The 19,292-nt window shown below is 32.8% G+C and overlaps 1 protein-coding gene across 4 annotated transcripts in view; it reads right to left on the bottom strand.

The window, feature by feature from the left end:
- Window positions 1–4,733: 4,733 nt before the first annotated feature.
- The window catches only part of PTBP2 (polypyrimidine tract binding protein 2), a 75,628-nt gene continuing 61,069 nt past the window's right edge, over window positions 4,734–19,292 (bottom strand). The window contains exons 9-14 of one of the 4 annotated variants that reach the window (XM_045801719.2): window positions 14,928–15,082; window positions 13,454–13,487; window positions 12,944–13,036; window positions 6,686–6,902; window positions 6,505–6,582; window positions 4,734–6,331 (exon numbers count right to left, since the gene is read on the bottom strand). In XM_045801719.2, the coding sequence (XP_045657675.1) occupies window positions 6,199–6,331; window positions 6,505–6,582; window positions 6,686–6,902; window positions 12,944–13,036; window positions 13,454–13,487; window positions 14,928–15,082 (710 nt within the window). In that variant the 3' untranslated portion in view covers window positions 4,734–6,198. The remainder of the gene's footprint in view (window positions 6,332–6,504; window positions 6,583–6,685; window positions 6,903–12,943; window positions 13,037–13,453; window positions 13,488–14,927; window positions 15,083–19,292) is intronic. The other 3 variants (XM_045801720.2, XM_045801721.2, XM_045801722.2) reach the window with 3 other exon arrangements.

Genomic DNA, 19,292 nt, shown 5'->3' with positions numbered 1-19,292 from the left:
AAAGAAAAGTTACAAAACTGAAAAAAGTATATTCTACTAGAGCAAGAGAAAGAGCAAGAAAATCGCAAAGAAGAAAAGAGGATAGATGAAAAATGAAATAAACAGGGTAAATGACAGCTAAAGCAGCAAAAGGTTTAGGGACAGCAATAGTGGTGGCAAGCAGGAAAAATTCAGCAAGACAGGACACTGGAGAAAACTGCTAGCCACACGAACATTAAGAACTATGCTAAAAGTATGCTTTAAGAGTCCCTAAGGGCATGCTATGGCAAAGCTAAATCTCTATTAACACAGTTCTAACTATGAGAGTGTTAGCAATATCACTCAGCAAAGCTTAGGTATTTCAACTAGGAAACTGCTATCCAGTTGAAGTCGGGAAATGGATTGAAGTATTCAGTGAATAGAAAAGCTGCCTATTTATGCCCTTGGGTCAATTTAGTAATTTTATTATACCATACTTTGAGTCAGCACTTAAAAGAATGTTAATTTCTAATCGTTTAAAATCAATTCACGTGGAATTTCTTTCCCTGCCAAGCTAAATTTGATGTTTAGGACTAAATAAAAAATCATATTGATTTCTATTATTAGCTATTTACCTATTAACTTGTACACTAAATTAGTTTTAATTTGAGCTAACAGCAGGCCTATATTTCCTTTAATTGGTAGAACACACTGGAGGACTGGACTGGGAACCCAAGGATCTGTATTCTAAATTACAGATCAGTCAATAGAAATATGTTGTGAAACTATTCATTTTTCTAGAAGTTTGTATTTAAAACGAGGTTAGAAACTGTAATACATATATTATAGGGTCCTTTTCAGTTCTACAGTTATTCCTTTGTTATTAACAGTACTTATCTCTGAGTAACTTAAAATTACTAATAAAATTTTCACTCAGAAAAAAAAAATTTCATGAAACTGAAAAAAGTATATTCTACTAGAGTGCTTCTCCAACTTCAATGCCCAAATGGATCTCACCTGCCAATCTTGTCAAAATGTATTCAGCAGGTCAGAGACGGCCAGAGATAGTTTCTAATAAGCTCCCAGGTGATATTAATTGCTGCTGATCTCGGGACTGCATTTTTAGTAGCAAGCTTCTAGGATCTGAAGAAATTGCAATGCTGACAAGTGAGACTAGCCCAGCCGTTATTATAGAATAGTGACTATGACCAGGAATGCAAGGAAAATATACCAGAAAGTCTGATGATGAAATATATTTGGGATTTGTGTTAATATGGGAGTTGAGAAGTGGGTAGAGGAACAAGAAAGGTTAAGTTGGTAAATGAAGCTGAATGATGGGGGTTATAGTCTTCTATTGTTTGTGTTTGAAATGTTTCATAATAAAAAGTAACATGCCTTCACTAAAAAATCCTATACATGCTAACACCAATTAAGGGGATGAAAACAAAGATGCCAAGCACCTTTCCATTGAAATGGTGAGGGAGGAAGTTGCAAGAAGGGTGGCTATAATGGGAAGCCAGAAAGGATGTCTTTATATTTAAGAATCTTACACATAATTTCAGCTTTTAAGATACTATCAACAGTTCCTTGCTTACTTTTTACATCTTTACATTAGGAGAAACTTGATGCTCCAACAACTTATTCAATGTTTATTTAAAAATGAGTTAAAAACCTTAAAATATGTTAAATGTCATGAGATTTGAGGAGGGGAGTATCGATGTCCAAATATCTCAATCTTAAAAAATTATAGTTTGTGTGTTGGACAACAAAATATACCATCCAAATATCATGATTATTAGTGTATGTGCGGTATTTAGATAGAAAAAGAACGTTTAGGCTATAGAATACAGAACAAATACAGAAGAGCAACTGCTGAATAAAAAGAAAAAAAAATTCAAGGTAATGATTACCTCTGGGGATGGGATGGCGTAGGGACTAGATCAAGAAGTACACAGGTATGTCAGTTCAATCTGTTATGTTTTATTTCTTTTAAGTCATTAAAATTACATATAAAGTATGGAAAGTGTGAAGTGTGAAAGAATCAAGTGCCAAGTGCATAGGTGTTCATTCAATTTTCTCTGTATGTGAAAAAAGTGAAAAAAAAAAACCTTAAAAGTATATTTAGAATAAAAAATAACTATAAAATTAAGATTTTTGATAATTAGTACACAAATTCTAATACTGTGGCTTAAAATTAATATTTTCTAGAAACATATAGCTACAATAGAAACCTATGTATGCTCAATTTCACTAAATACTGTACACCTTTTTCCTGAATGAACAAACATGTTTTTATGTTCCATTTGAAAATATTACGTCAGTGAGGAAATTTAGTTTGAAGTCCTGTGCTAGCCATGAGAATATCTTTTCTTCCTTTCATAGCCTTCAAAGTCTTAAGTGTTAGAATTACCTCCATGTTTCACAGCAAACTTTAAAGCTATATATATATATATATATGATGAGATTTTATACATATATACATATTACATATGTATATATATATACAAAATCTCATTTTTAAGTGGAACCTATAATTAAATATGTTTCTATGTTCAATTACTGAGCTATCAAATAGCCTAATAAATCCAGGTCCCTTTCATTTGGCTTCAGGGGATGCATTATATACTTGCATTCTCCATCTTTTTGCTTTACCGGACTGACACTTAAAAAATAATTTTAGACCATTAAAAAAATACTTCCTTTTTAGCAAAAAAGGCAGTAGGATAGGATTTATTGTGGATAAGTTTACTGCAGGCTAATATGGCAGTCCTAGAACTTTGGCGTTGTTACATTTTCTCCTACAGTTTACCAAACAGCATTCCTGCATTTATCCTGATTGAGCTTCACAATAATTCTGTGAGGTGGGCAGAGAATTTATTGCCACCATTTTATAGATGGAGGATACTGAGTCTTAGAAAAGTGACTTGTCCTCTGCCTAGACACTATATGGTGATCCAAACAGAACTACGGGAACAAATACTGTAATTTGATCAGACTAACCCTAAATCTTAAAATGCCTCAAAAGTCTGAGTTAATATATTCCTAACAGAATGATTTGTTACCCTTCCTGGTCAAGCCAAGGTACTTTTAGTGGCTTTCAAATACTAAATTACATTTCTTATGTTAAATATAACATTAAATATAAACACATATGAATCCATTCCTTAAATAGGTGCTTTGAAACCCATTTCCAAATCTTAATGTCAAAAAACCAGGTTTTCTAGCACAGTCATAAAAAAAAACCTAAGTATTCAAGGTAAGGCCTCTATTAACAAGCAGCTAAGTCGTAAGAACACCTCACTGTTCTCTAGTTCACTGTAAAAGACTGAGGCATATAGTGGTAATAATGATGACAATGCATTTTCACCTAGCACTTCAGCAACTTACATATGACAAGGACTGAGTTGATTTAATGTACCAAATTTTAAATATTCTACAATGTCAACATTACCACTTTACTGACTTGGTGCTTTTTGGAAGGAAGGCTGTGTATCACAGTGTACTCTAAGAGACTGAAGAATCTGCCACTCCCTGGGCAGGAAGAACTTTGGTGTCTGGTTATTATCCCCTATCAGAGGTATTGTGAACTCTTCCCCCAGCTCAGCAACTGAAGCAACCCAGTTCTTGTGTGCATTTCAGGACCTTCCTTTCTCCAACCCAAAGCCAGCCACAAAGAATACTTGAAAGGTGGCTAAGTACCTACTTTCAGGTGTTTCAACCACCACCCAATACTGAGAAAAAAGTTCACTTAGAAGAAATTTTGTTCAATTACTATTCAATAGCCATGGTATTGGTTTTTGTTTACATATTTCAGGCACATCTGCTGTTGCTTTGAGTGCTTCTGCAGTATAATTCCATTTTAAGAAGAAACAACGAGATCACCTAGCTTCCACAGAACCCCAATGTTGTTGACTCAAATGTAAGCAATTGTTTTATCTACTATATTCTTCTTTCTTCGAGATAAGTGAATTGTTGTATTAATATGGCACATTTAAAGTTATCTCCTACTACTTCATTTGTTTTTTATTCTCCTAATGTATGAGTTTTGCATAATTCTTAGTTATTTCATAACAACAAAACAAACCTATGGAACATGTATTAACTCTGAAGTTACCTGACACCAACATATCAATTGTTAAGTGACCAAAAATATTATGAGTAACACAAATAGCACCCTAACTGAATTCCTTAAAAAAAAAAAAAAAAAATGTTGTTACATCACAAGATAACCCTTAAATTTTAAAATACCTGAATGTATTATCTTCCCACCCATGGCAAAAAAACAGACCATATGTTATTGTTTCTTCCCAATAACACCTAGTACCCTTTGTTAAAACTCACAAGGTAATCTAAGATTAGTAGGAAATCTTTAGCAGACACAAAAGATGAAAGATGAAACTGCAGCAAGAGAGCATGGCAAATCCAAAAGATCTATTAGTGCATAAATCTACTGGAAAAAAAAACAACAACAACAAAAGAGATAGAAAGAATTAACAAGATACAATAAAAGTTATGTCTTTAAAGCAGATTATAACAGGGTGGGAAATGTTTAATATGTGTCCTCCTGAAAAGCAGTTGCTATCTTTTAAATTAAAAAAAAAACCAGCTGGTATATTTTCATAGCATCTAGATTTATTTATGGTATAAAGCCATAGAATTGTAATATTATTACTCCTTTCCCACCCTGGCAGAGAATAAACATGAATTCAGAAGCACAGTGGAGTGAAAAACAAAGAAGAGGAGAGAGAAAAGGCAGCAGAGAAAGACAGAAAAGGTGAATACAGAGCTACAGAAGTGTTTATTGAGCATGCTACAGAGGTAAGCAGAGTACACACAAAAGGAAATTAAACAACCATCAAACCTCCCAACTTTGTTAGAAAATTAATTTTTAATTGTGCCACTTTCAAACTATACTGAATTTTACATTTCTAAAGATGTAAAAACTCAACTAATAGAAAATATACATGACCATTCTGTCTACATAGATAACAGAATCTATGAATCTTGAAACTAAGTACATCAATTTCAAAAAGTATTGGTCATTTAAACAGAATCAACAATTCAGATTGACAAGAACTGTTCAAATTAATTAATTTGACCTGTAGATTCTGAGCCATGTTTTTATTAAAGTCAGATCTATTCCTAAATACAAAATATTTTGAAGATTTATTAAAACTGAATATTACAATGCAAGGTAAATTAAGACTAAAGGCACATAAACTTTGGTCCCACCTGGTTGTCAGTTTTAGAAAACTGCCACAAAATTAATCTTCCTGCAAATTTTCGCAGTACACTTTCTTTATCTTTGAAAAATACATGCACCAGTTCCTGAACTAGCTAGACCAGTCTGCACATGCTCAGAAATCCACAACCATATTCCAAATCTTAATTACAAACTAAGGATGGCAATATATATTTAAATGCACGTAAGTCATGTCAACTTCAAAAACATCTACGAAAAATATTCAGCCACAAACAAGACATTACTTAGTGCTGACATTTATATGATACGTCCCACAAGAGTGTGTACAAAAAGGTTAAGATTCCACAATGCTTTCCACATAGGGCTCAAACTTACAGAAATCACTTTGTTGTCTTAAGAAATTAATACTCTGCATCTTGTTAATTTTAACTAATGCCTACATTCATAACTGAATCTAGACCAGAATTGTGAGATACAAAAGGCCAATGTTTTTTTAAAGCAATAAAGCCTAAGGTAGTAAAAACTAAAATATGCTGCTTTAATTCTTTCAGTATCATGTATCTTATTTGATTAAATAGAAAGAAATGTGACAAGCCAATAATTCAAAATAAGTTCCAAGCAGGAGAAACAAAAACTTAACCTTTTTACACACCCCTGCCTAAACATATTGTAATTCCCATATAACAATGTGCCCTAGACAACCAATTCCTTTTTCCTAGTAAATGCACAATAGCAACACTAGTTTTCCTTTTTAAGGCACGTATGTCAACTAAGTTGAAAAAGGAAAGTATAATTAAACTAAAATTATAAACAGACAATAAAAATGGCCTCCCAATAGAACAGATGAAATACAGCAGTTAACAACTCTGCCTTTATGTATGCCATTTCATTTTATAACCAAGGAATGATAACAGCATGGGAAAAAAAAAAAAAAGGAAACAACAAAAAAATCAAACTCTGGTCCCCACTTTTCTGAACAGTCAATAGGTGATGACACCAAACAATGTGATACACCCTTATTCTTCACCTCCCCCTTTTTAAATTGTTGACTTGGAGAAAGACACTCTCAGATGATGGTTTTCACCAAGGTTGTAATTATGAAGATCAATCAAGGCCTGGATAGCTTCTTCCACTGTTGCCATCTGAAGAAGAGCCATTTTGTGATCTCTTCTGAAACAAAATTATGAAATCAGATACTTCATAAAAATTAGGAAGGGCTTAAATACTTGAATTTTTACCCATTCCAGAATCAATTTCCATAAACAAAAAGGATAAAAACTACTATGAAGACAACTTTTAATTTCCATGAAGTCACTAATTTAAAGACAAGAAAGCTTGCTTACTGAAAAAACTTAAATGCTTTCACAGTGCCCCCAGTGTTAGCAAACAGTGTTCGTAGATCCTCTTCTGCTACTGAAGGACTAGGAAAATTGGATGGGGAAAAAAAAAGTAAAGATTAATGATAAATTTTATGTTTTATTCTTAAAATGTATACCCTTAAAAAACTCCAACTTTCATACTTACGGGATATTGGATAGGTGAAGGGTTGCAGAAGGAGGGAAAATGTTCTGAAAATTTTTGGATCCAGGTTTCTTAAAACGATGCAATGGGGAATTACCAAAATCCTTTGTTAGCCCTTGATCATCAAGTCCCTCTCGAGGTAGTTGTACAGTCTGATGTTTAGACAGAGTAACACGAATAATTTTGCCATACATTTTCTGTCCATTAAGATGGTTCATGGCTGTAAAAAGAAAAAATGCCTATTAAAAAACAGTATTAACAAAGTCCAAAGCAAAAAAAATTCTTCTTTTAGAACAGAAATAACCAAATTCTATGATTTTTAAATAAATCGTAAGTTTACAACAGTCATTGGTGACAAGATGATTTAAATTTATTTGCAATAGACAAGCATTCTGGCGAAAAAGCCAGTTTCTTTCATAGGATGAAAATCCTGATTATGAATCTCTCTCTTCCTTGCCAATCCTGCTAAGTCATACACTTAGTTGCTGCAGAAAGGAACTTAGTACTCATCTGTAACTTTTTCCCCCTTCTGCCCCACAACCTGCCAAGTCCTAGAATACTTTTCTTCCTAATTATCCCTCAATTCATCTCTCCATTCTCCACTTTTCACTGTCACAATGTTTTGATCTGCATAACCTAGTCTCCTAATTTATCTTCCTGTTGCATTTTTTTCTACTTTTCTCCATCTATTACACACAGCAGCTGGATGAACTCTATAAACTACAAATCTGATGTCATTATCTGCTTAAAATCCTTGAGGTCAGACTAGGAAAAGTATAAGCCATGTTAAAGAATGAAATCTCCCCAGCCTCTTGGAAGTATTTCTTGATGATGTATGACAATACCAACTACTTTGTTAGTGCCGATAATCAAGTGTAAGACAAGAACCATCCTACCCCTCATGGAACTTAGGGTGTTTTAGTACCGTACTTCCTTGCACTTTAAGCTCCAGCTATATAAAACCTATCTCCTTGACATGTTTGTTTTTCTTACCTTTAGCACTGTGTGCATGCTGTTCTATCTATAATAATTTCCCAACTTGTTCGTTATCTTTCCTAACCTTTCTCATCGTTCTTCTCTGAAAAGGCCTTTCCTTCATCCTCTGGAAAGGTTCAGAACCTCACTAGATATTCATCCTTTACTTCTTTTTAAATTCATCACAATTTATCTAAATCCTCTTTCCGACTGCAGAGTACATGAAGGCAGGCACCACGGTCTTTATTCCAGCACAAAGTACAGTGCTTAAACACAGAACATTACATGCCTACTTCTTGAAGTAGCAGTTGGATTATTTTTAAGCTAAATGAACTGATCTGAGATTACAGAACAGTTCTCTATGTTTTACTCACTAGTCACAACAACTTAAGACCATTTCAAAAGTCATATATACTTTAAACTGAAGGTCTGATTTGACTACTCAAAGTATTAGAGTATTAACAGCAGAGAGATAAAGGCAATGTGGAAGAGCAGGGAAATGAGAACAAAATCCCTACTCTCAAAATGTTTTAATGATTAGTATACTGCAGTACACAGTCTGACACTGGAGATACACAGAATTTATTAAATCTGTGCATCCTGTCATACTTATTTGTATAGAATATAAACCAGTTAAATATAAAATAGGTCTGAAAAGGAAAATGCTATAAAAGTATAAGGTACCATTCAGAAAAGAATCAAAAGTATGTTCTTTTTTCACTTACAGCTTCCCTAATTTTTAAAAACAAGTTTACTCTTCCCGACTGTTTTTACTGTAGTGTTAATGTATTTGTAATGTATTTTTCTTAGATTTTTAACTGAGACTAAAAGAAAAAAATCCTCTTAGTCCTGAATTCTTTCTCACTAGTTCCACTGCATTTCACATATACTTTTTTTTTTTTTAAGATTTTATTTATTTATGTGACAGAGAGACAGCCAGCGAGAGAGGGAACACAGCAGGCGAGTGAGAGAGGAAGAAGCAGGCTCCCAGCGGAGGAGCCCGATGTGGGACTCGATCTCGGAACGCCGGGATCATGCCCCGAGCCTAAGGCAGACGCTTTAACGACTGCGCTACCCAGGCGCCCCTGCATATCACATATACTTCTAAATTTTCACTTATAAAATCAATTATTCAGAGATGGTACATACACTATTATAATAAAACTTACTTGAATTACAAAACATTTTTAAAGTTCTATCATTCTATTGCTTATGATTAGCTCATACAAATGTGTTATAAGAAATGAATCTGGGAAATAAAGTGATATAAAGAAGTAAACAAAGACTCTTATAAAGCTATCTTAGTTCAGCTTTGAAAAGTTATGAAAAGACTGCACAAATAGCTGAGTTTTGATATACTGAAGGGCGGAAATAAGAAAACAAAGTCCTAGGCATAGTACCTGTACCAAGAGGAGATGGATGATAGAGAAATGGTATTAAAACAAAGCAAAATAACCAAAGAGCTAACTCTGGAAGAGTCAGGTAATGAGAAGTATCCTAGTCAGCTGACTTGACAAAAGAATCTGAAGTAATCTCAAGTGGATGAGGGTGAAGATGAGGGGTCGAGTATCACGGTTTAAAAAACAAAAAAAGTCAAAAACTGCAGCACACGTAATGATTAAACAAACTGCCGGGGATTATTTGAATTGCTAATTTAAGATTCAAGTATAAATAACAGGACTCTATCTTGAAATCAGTTATAAGAAATATGGTGTAAATGGGCAAAGCAATCAATGATAAAAGAGGAAAAGGCCAATGTTGCACAGTGTAAATGGCAAGTTTTGGTTGAATACAATTTTTTACTTTTCCCTTAACCTCTAAAGAAGATATTAATGAATAACGGAAAGTCAAAGATGGTAAAAAATAATTTATACAGGAGGAGTTTATAAAATGTGGAACTGGAGCTATATCAACAATTATCCCCTTTATAATTCAAAGTATTATTTGTGTTGCCTCTCATTTTTTAAAAAATGAATCTCAACATCCACTTGTCTATTTTATCAATCTATCCAAAGACCCAGCTTCTAGCTTTTTTTTTCTCTCAACTGTCTTCTATACCAATGATTTCTAGTCTTGTCTTTATTACCATTTCCTTTTCTTAGGTTTATACCAACATTCATAAAGTTAACCTGTCAAAACACCACTTTCACTGTACTACACATATCTACTTTGTATAGTACTTTCATTATCATTTTAGTTTTAAGTATTCTAAATTATTAAAGTAACTTGCTTGATCCATGAGAGACTGAGAAATTCTAAATATATCTTTTTGTTATTAACTCTTAAATTGTGCAACAGAGAATAGGGTCTATAGGATACTTTTTGCTTTATTGAAGCCTGCTTTCATAAGTGTTCCCATATGTACTTAATGTGTTAAATGTGTAATTCTATACATGTGCAATTCTGTTAAGGTAATTGTGTCCTACCATTTGTATCTTTGTTGATACTCTTTTTGTCTGCCTGACATAATTCAGAAAGGTGTGTTGAAATTTCTCTGTATAAGAGAAGATTTGCTCAAGTCTCCCTCTAGTTCTATTCATTTATGATTTACATATTTTGAGGCTATTTCATTAGGGAGTACACACACACATAAAAAACTTTTATCTTCCTGGTGATCTAAATTTATCTTTTTTATATCCCTTTTACTTTCAACCTTTCCACATCTTGTGCTTTATGTGTTTCTTGTAATAAACTTTTAAAAACTCAGATCTGACAACCTGTCTTTTCACTGATGCATTTACTCCTTTACATTTGTTGTTATTATTGCTACATAGGGATTTAGATTCTATCATAATTTTTAAATTTATTGTTTCCTCATTATACTCCATACAATTTGCTATTTCCCTCCTTGGGGGAAGGAGGGGATCTCTTGAAATCTCTTTTGGGAGACCAGCAAGACCTCAAAGTGTGACTGAGAATTCTTCACTATTCAGAATAGGGTAGTTCTGTGAAAGCCAATATATAACCATACTTAAAAATTATTCAAATATCGTAACAGAGTTACAGGATTTCCACTCACAGCACACTTTGATAAGATATAATTAAGTAGATAAAGATCTGTTAAGAAGAACTAAGTTTACTTTTGAGATGACAGCTATATATAATAAATAAAAACCAGTTTAACATGAAGGAACTACTACTCTTTGGTATTTTGTTAAACTTCTGTTAAAGTTCATTTAAAGATAATATATACAAATTATTAAAACATCCAATTTAAGAAAACACTAGATGGTAGAATCTTCATTAAAAAAAAATCAATGTTTGCAAATTTTAAAACTGTGGTCTCAAATGATTTAACATGGCCTCTGAGGTTTGCAACAATCTAATTCACAATTAAACACTATGATCTCTTAATTCTGTTATTTCCCCCATACCACTGCCTAAGCATAAAAAAAAAACTACCTGTATCATGAAACAATGAGTATTTCCAAACAGTCGTATGAAAACAAAAGAACAGTGCCCAGAAATAAAGCATATTAAATTTTAAAAATTCTCTTTTTCAATATTAAAGGCATTAATGGTGTGCCATTATTTTTATGGTCATCTACATATTTTTATGGTCATCTACTTCAAAAAAGCAAAATCTAGCAATGAAAAATGTTATTTACTATTATAGTTTAAAAACTATAAATCACGTCAAAGCTTTATTAAAAAAGATCTTATAAAAAGCAGCCATAAAAGATTTACAAATGTAAATACTATTATGCACTGAACTGTATTCTCCCAAAAGTCATATACTGAAGCTCTAATCCTACAATATGACCATCAAAAGACCAGGACTTTTAAAGAGATAATGAAGGTTAAATGAGGTCATGCGGATGAGGCCCTCATCCAATTAGACTAGTGTCCTTATAAGAGGAAGAGAAACCCAGAGAACTCAGAGGAAAGTCCAAGGGAGGACACATGGAGAAGTTAGCCATCTGCAAGTCAGGAAAAAAGCCCTTATCAGAAACTGAATCTGCTGGCACCTGAGAAAGTAAATTTCTGTTTTTTTTAAGGCATGCAGTCTGCGGTATTTTGTTTTAGCAGCAAGGAAACTAATAGAACTATAACAAAAATTAAAATGTGACTTATTTAAAATAGTCCTTATATAAAAAGTATCCAGAAGAGTTTGGTTACATTCTACCTCAGGTACTTCTCAACCATGATGCTTGTATATACTTTATATGAAGGGTAATGCCACCCACAGCTCACACTGTGGGTGATGAGAAAAAAAATGAAACATTTGAGAAAGCTTTAATGCTTTCTAAGATGCTATTTACAATGTACATAAAAACAATGGCCATGACTACCCCTACCAGAGCACAGAAGTATACAAAGCAGCAGAAGGTAGGCATCTAGGACATGATTAACACTTTTATAAATCTTTCATTGAAGATAGATCTCTCCATTTTAAAAAGTGGAGAGCCAGATGTATAGTTTTATATGTTGTCTGAGCTACCATGATAGCTGGTAAGAAACAATGAAATTCAAACTTACTTCTGTTACCAAAGGCCAAATATATCACACTGTTCAAGTTTGAGTTTCACTGGGTGTTAATAGCAAAAATACACCGCCCTTACATCAAAAATAACGAATTTCAGAATTAACAACGTGGAAACAACCAATATGAGGCATCATCATCCGTTAATCTCAATGAACAGAATTATAAGCTAAGAACATGATATTTACAGTCTTACCACATTGTGAATATGCAGTTGTATTCCAAATTTATGTGATCTGACTTTGTATCTAAAGTCAAATGGTACATTAAAATATTTACCTAAGAAAGAATATATGTGTAATTTGACTCAAGTACATTTTAAGATTCCAAAAGGGATTAACAATGGTGCATGTGGCACAAGTTTTTCATTTTGTAGAAACCTGGTACCTCTAAAATACATTTTCCATGTGATTCTTTCCATTACTAAGTTTAGACAAATACTTAGAATAATTAAAACCAGGATTCCATGGACCAAATGAACAGTTAACTTCTATTGTAAAGAGTAACCAGGAAAGAAATACACTAAGGATCTTTAATATAAATGCTATCATTATTATGTGAAACTGTTACTGCCATTTTGGAGCCCAAACCTTTTTCCATTAGATTGTACTTGAGGCTAGGTAAGAGGACAGCAGAATACACAAACATGTTTATCATGTATAAATACATTAAAATATGACAATTAACATGACATTTTGAGCCCAGCTATAAAAAAAAACAGTTTCTTACTGCCATAAAGGGGTTTGTTTTTATTAACAGATTCAGACTTAAAGATGTATAGATAACACATAGCTTAATCTTACCAAGTTGTGATTGGTTTCCATCGGCCATCTGTATCAGAGCACTGTCTTTCTTATTGTACAAAATCTTCACACGCTGCACATCTCCATAAACACCTTTTTTGGAGCCACAGAGAGGTAATCCAAAAATGGAATTAATTTTACATGCAAGTCAGCTGAGGATTATCTTTCTGACATATTAATGAAACATTCAGACATCAACATGATCACTCATTCAAACTCATCATTCTCACAAATGAATAAAGAAGATCAAGATTTTGAACAGTGAATTTTGAAAAGAATAATTTTTGATAAACCCTCAAAGCTATGTGAATGATATTAAATTAAAGACCATGCAAAATAAATCAGCATGCATTAAAACAAATTTTGTGTCTATGGAGAGTTTTAAATAGCAAAGAAAAATAGCAAAAGATTTACTATTCAACTTTAAGCCAAAGTGCTAGCTACAAATAAGAATTAAGGTGAAACAAAAATCAAATCAATAATAAAAGTATAGTGCTAACAATAACATACCGAAGAGGGTAAACAGACTTTGGGGCGTAACCATCTTTAGAAGGAGAGAAGAGCAAGCAGCGTAAGACAAGAAGAGAGAAGAGTCGAGGAAGAGCGGAGATGAACAGATCATCCATAACGAAGGGTGGTTCCCGCAGAATGGTGAGGTGGTCATGGATCATGGTTCAAGGCGGTTAATTGGGGCAAGTTGGTCCGAGGAACATTTGTTCAAGCACAGAAGCATGAACATAGGGAATGGAGACAGGGAATGAAGACAAGGACAAGGAAAATAAAGGATAAGACAGGGAAGGGAATGGGCATTTGGGAAAAGACAAGGAAAGGGAAGGTGAACACACAGGGGAAAAGGATGAAATGGGGAAGGGAAACAGCAATGCAGAAGAAAAAAATAAGGAATTGGGGAACAAAAAAAAAATAAAATATAGGTCAGTACATAGGAAATGCAGGAATTTGGTCAGAAAATGGTTGGTTTATGTACTGTACAAGAAAAACTGAGTAAAATGTAGTCATCCAAGACAAATATGGGTAAAGTACATCTATATCAAAGAGTAAATTACAGCATTTCATCTCAACATAGGGAAGGAAAGCATGCACAGGAATTTTAAACTTTGAACTTTAACTGCATAAGCATGGCTGGTTATGAAATGCAGGCAAAATTCTTAAAAGAAAAACAAAGGCACTCTGATTCAAACATTTTAGCATGCAGAACTGTGAATGACAATAGTATTAAATGATAAAATAAGCTTAATGTTCGTATTAACAGAGGCCAATTAAAAATGAAATATTTAGACATTGTAACTGATACATCGAGCTTCCCACATTTCATACCAGCTTTCATAGCAATCAAAATAAAATATACCAGACATAAAATGTACAACTAAAGAAAATAACTCAGCAATAAATTTTATTTAACAAGGGGGGGATAAAGTTGAAAAATATTTTTAGAAGACAATGACTAATAACTGCAAAGAAAAAATTACTAAGAAAGACTGGAAGAGTGCCTCGTCAAGATCTTTGGAAGAACCTTCAAAGAAAAATGTATTAGAGTAGTTCACATAAAATAAGATTTAAAAAAATGCAATGACACATAAGCATGAAATGAACAAGCAAATAATTAGAAAAGGCAAAGAACAAAATTGTTTTACAGTTAAATCTGCAAATTAGATCACATTTGCCTTTGAGAACAACAAAAAGAAAAAGCCATACTATAGTACTTCACCATATTTTTCTTAGGAAAAATAGGTAGTTAAGTTAAAATAATAATAATAATTATATATATATATATAAAGAGATATGACTAAGGAAATATTACCTAAACAAGTACATAGATTTTATTCAGAAGTAGAAACATACATAAAATACTTTGACTAATGAATGTACATAAAAAGAAAGGCAAGTGCAAAATGAAATAAACATGAGAAACTTTCACAAATGAAATGGAGTTAAAGAATAAACATTAGAAAATTATTTTACTAACCTCTTCATTTAAATTGCTAACCAACAGGACTGTATTGCCACCAGCTGAGACTCCAGGCATACCCACTCGGCCAGCAGCAGCTGCAGCAGCTGCTGCAGCAGCATTTGGAATAGCCAAAGGACTCAGAGCTCCTGGAACAGCTGCAACAGGAAGCCCTAATTTTAAAATAAAGCATATTTTACGAAACACACACAAGTCGTTTACAAAAACCAATTTAAGCACGATGGCTGCATGGCTTAGGGCTGACCATTCCAAATGGTTCCTGAAAGTTAATTTTTGTAACATTTAGAAAAATGGCTTGCTCATAATGTAGCAGTTAGAGAAAATTAACTGGTTTCAATGAAATCATTAAATATTAGGGCTAAGGTACATACCTGTAGTATGCTAAAAAATTAAATATACAATATTCCATTTCCTATGGAAAAGCAAACAAAGCATAAAGAATATATTTTCTAAGTCAGAAACTTGAAAAATTCACTTCCATGGTTTATAGCAAGAAGGCACATCTAAAATATCATCTTCAACAATAACTCAATACATTGTTATACAAGTGCTATCTTCTTCATAAACTCATACTTGCAGACAATTACAGCTTATGAAACAATATAGTAAGTTCTTCTGTTCTTGGAGACATATCACCCGGAACATCATTATTTAATTAATTCATTCAAATGACCTAAAGAAAATCTTACCAAGTTTATCTGCCTTAATTTCACACTCAAGTAGTTATAATGAACACAACAAATCTCTCAAATACAACATTTCCCCAATAGGAAGATTGAGAAAATGTCACTGTTAACATGCAAGCTTTCTCTTTCAGTCTTTTCCTATCTTTTGCCTACCAGTTTTAACATTTCCTTCTTATTTCTATTGTTCTATTTTCCAGTCTTACTGTTCTTCTATCATCTTTAAGATATGCCAGTCATTTATTCACGAAAGAATTCTTTTGTCGCACCATCTTTTATCCACATTACAATTAAGAATAAACTCAAAATCCTTCCCTCCCTTCAATTCTTACATACCAGTTTATATCTCAATAAATACTAGTTCACTAATGAATTATATTTTTCTCCTTCCATGAAAAATGAAACATCCAACCTACACGAAGTTAATTCATGACATACCTGGATAGAAATGGCCCTTAGTACTGTTGTCCGGTAAGTTCATGTTTTATTTCTTCTTTTCTCTTTCCACCAGCCTTCTTGTGTATGTGACAAGGATGTGCTGTTGCCTTTGGTTTCAGATCTAGTATTTTGGCCAAGTTTGGTTTTTTTTTTTCTTTTTTTACTTTATAGAAACTATGATTTCATTGACGGTCTGAAGGGTTAAGATTCAAAATTCTTAATCTCTTCAGTTTCTGACTTACAAATTTTTTCCCTCCAATTTCTTTTTATCTCTTCTCTCTGAGCAGTACAACAGCGGAATAATATTTTTTCAATCTTTCTGAGGATGAGCTTTAGTGCTTTTTGCCCACTTTTCCAGATTCCCCTTTTTTTATTTCTCTATTTTCTTTTTTAGATTTTACTCTTTGTTATGGAAAATATCCAACATTAAAAAAAAAAAAAAAGACTAGAATAACAAACCCCACATACCCATCACACTGGTTTAACAAGTATTAACTCATGGCACTCATGGCCAATCTTGTTCCTTCCACTCATCCATTTTATGTATTTATTATTTTTTCATCCTTTTATTTTAAAAGTAAATCCCAGAAACAAGTATCTAATTTTAAAATAAAAACTTGTCATGTCTTTGTAGTCTTTGATGCCTTTTTGGATCCACCAGTGTGGATCTTTTTAACCAACTATTCTACAGCATGTCAAACTTCCCCATGTTAAATTAAATCACTCACAGTAATTTTGGTTTTGCACACTCTTAGAAAATGGCCCTCCCCCTCCTCCTTTAATTAGCATTCCTTGAAAGTATTTTTTAGATAGTTGTGGCTGAATGTACATAGCATTCAACTAAAGTTGATAACACAATTATTCGACAGTGGCAGAAACTCCAGATGTAGGCATTACATTGTCAAATCATTCCCTTGTTTCCCTGCCTTTAATTGGCTACTCTTCAGTGGAAAAAGTAACTTAAAATTCTGTTAAGTTCCTTGGTCTTAATGGGATCCGGTCGGTGGCCCAAAACAAACACCAACAACAATACATGGGACGCAGAAAAAAAAAGTTCATTTATCAATCCTCAAATTCCTTTAAGAATAAAAGATTTTTAAGATTTTTTTTTAATCCATCAAAGAAAGACATCTGAGCAGCTCTTGTCCACATTAAAAAAATTAAATCAGTTTAATTTCTGGTTTCATTTCCAATTCTACCAATTTTCAGGGCTCACTAAACCAAACAACTGAACAATTAATTATATTTAGATACCAAAATTAATCTAAAAAATTCCCTATATCCCTAGCTTTTTCCCTTTATATCTTCTGACTCTTACCGCCATCTTCTGTTTATTAAAATACTCCTATTTATCTAATAGAATTATCTTGAACTTTGTATCCCCACACTGAAAAAGTTCTCAATCTTTTTGGTCTCAGGACCCCTTTACACTCTTAGAAATGACTGAGGATCACAAAGACCTTTTGTTTATTTGGGTTATATCAACTGATATTTAACATATCAGAAATAAAAGCCAAGACCTGTTTTACAAAGAACAAGAACACATGATCACATATTCTATTAGCCTTCAGAGCAATGTATGCTAGTGAGAGTAAGAGTCAAAAAACAAATAATATTTTAGTATTGTCATGAATATAGTTTTGATTTTAACTGTTACAGTCCGAGAGATCTCTAGATATTTTGTGACTACTGCCATGTATACTTGGTATGATGTTTTTTGTACATATGTGGTTCTTGAGAAATACTAAGGAATTAAAAAAAATACATTTATTCATTTCAAAGAAAATGCTTCATAAAGTATGGCTATGTTAAAAAAAAAGGTAAGAAAAAAAAGAACGTGAGACATGCAGATAGATTACACACTACTGACACTTAGAACGTAGGTTCTAAGTCATCTATTACTCGTCTTTCCCTGTTGACATTTCAAGGAAAATTATTACTTCATGAAATATAAAATACCAATCTACCTAAATTTGATATATCAATCTAAACACGACAGTCTAAGCTTAATACTTCATTTTTGCAGAAAAGCTTCTTCTGAAATACATCCCTACAATGTCAATATACAATTCAACAATCTCATGAAAACTTCACCAAAATATTCAAAGGTGATAGGAAATTTGTTCAAAGAAACTTTAAATATTCAAGACATAATTGTTTTGAAGTACATTTCTTGTTGAAATCTGGGTTATATAACGAAGGTAGGTAACTTGGTGGCACAATATTATTTAAAACAACAAAACTTATGGAAAAATGATCACTGAGAATTAAAAGAGAACTGAAACTCATTTAAAATAGTAACTGAAAATTAAAAGTCCAGGCTGCAGTCTTTTTTACTGTGACAGATCTGCAAGTCTTTTTTTTTTTTTTTTAAATGCCAGGAAATGCCACCCTTTATTAAACAACATTGCCCTTTAGTAACAATAAGACTGCAAATTTTCTAGTGAGAAAATGGGCTCAAAGGAGATGCAATTTACCTCCTTCTAAGGTGAGGAGGTAATGGGAGGCTTAGCAAAAAGTGGAATGTAAGCTGTGAGATCCCTACTATTGTTACTACTATCCAAATGTTACTTCATATCTCCATACTTTTCCATTTATTATCACTTATCCATTTATAATCTGGGCCACTGTGTTAGTGTGTCAGGTTATGATATATCCTACCAAGTCATCTTTCTTCATTTTAGGAAGCCCAGAGTATGGTGTAAGAGTACTTTAAGAGATTAGGGCAGTCACTGTCTTTGATGCCATTAGCATATACTTTTCTTCCACTATTTCCTCCCCCAGGCTGATAACTTAGAAAAGTTATTTAAGCCATCTATACACAGTTCTAAATCACTGGAATTAGTCTTGAGTTTTTACTGGACTTTTAAAGCCTCTAATGAAAGATTCTACAATTTCTCTCAGTACGTTCTTCTCTGAAAAATTATTATCAGGAAAAAAAATTTAGGTTTAACTTAAATGTCTTCTACAATAAACACAACCTACAAAATACTTCATGATGCACTATTTATACCATAATGTTATACCATACCAAAAATTCTGTATTGTATTTTTCATATTTACTCCTAGCTATAGGTCAATAAACTTACTATCTTCCCTTTGTAAAAAATGTATAAACACATGTTACATACATTGGCTCCAGTAAATTATTTTTAGCTGTAATTTTGAAGATTTACATGTTTAGCTAGGGCTGTAGGCATGCTGGAAAAAACATTACTAATGCATGTTGATGATAAGAGAT

The sequence above is a fragment of the Ursus americanus genome, chromosome 12, assembly GCF_024610735.1.
Source record: "Ursus americanus isolate L20-20 chromosome 12, mUrsAme1.1.p, whole genome shotgun sequence".
NCBI classification, from domain to species: domain Eukaryota; kingdom Metazoa; phylum Chordata; class Mammalia; order Carnivora; family Ursidae; genus Ursus; species Ursus americanus.
The sequence above is the reverse complement of the archived record's forward strand: the minus strand, read 5'-3'. Positions and strand labels throughout refer to the sequence as shown.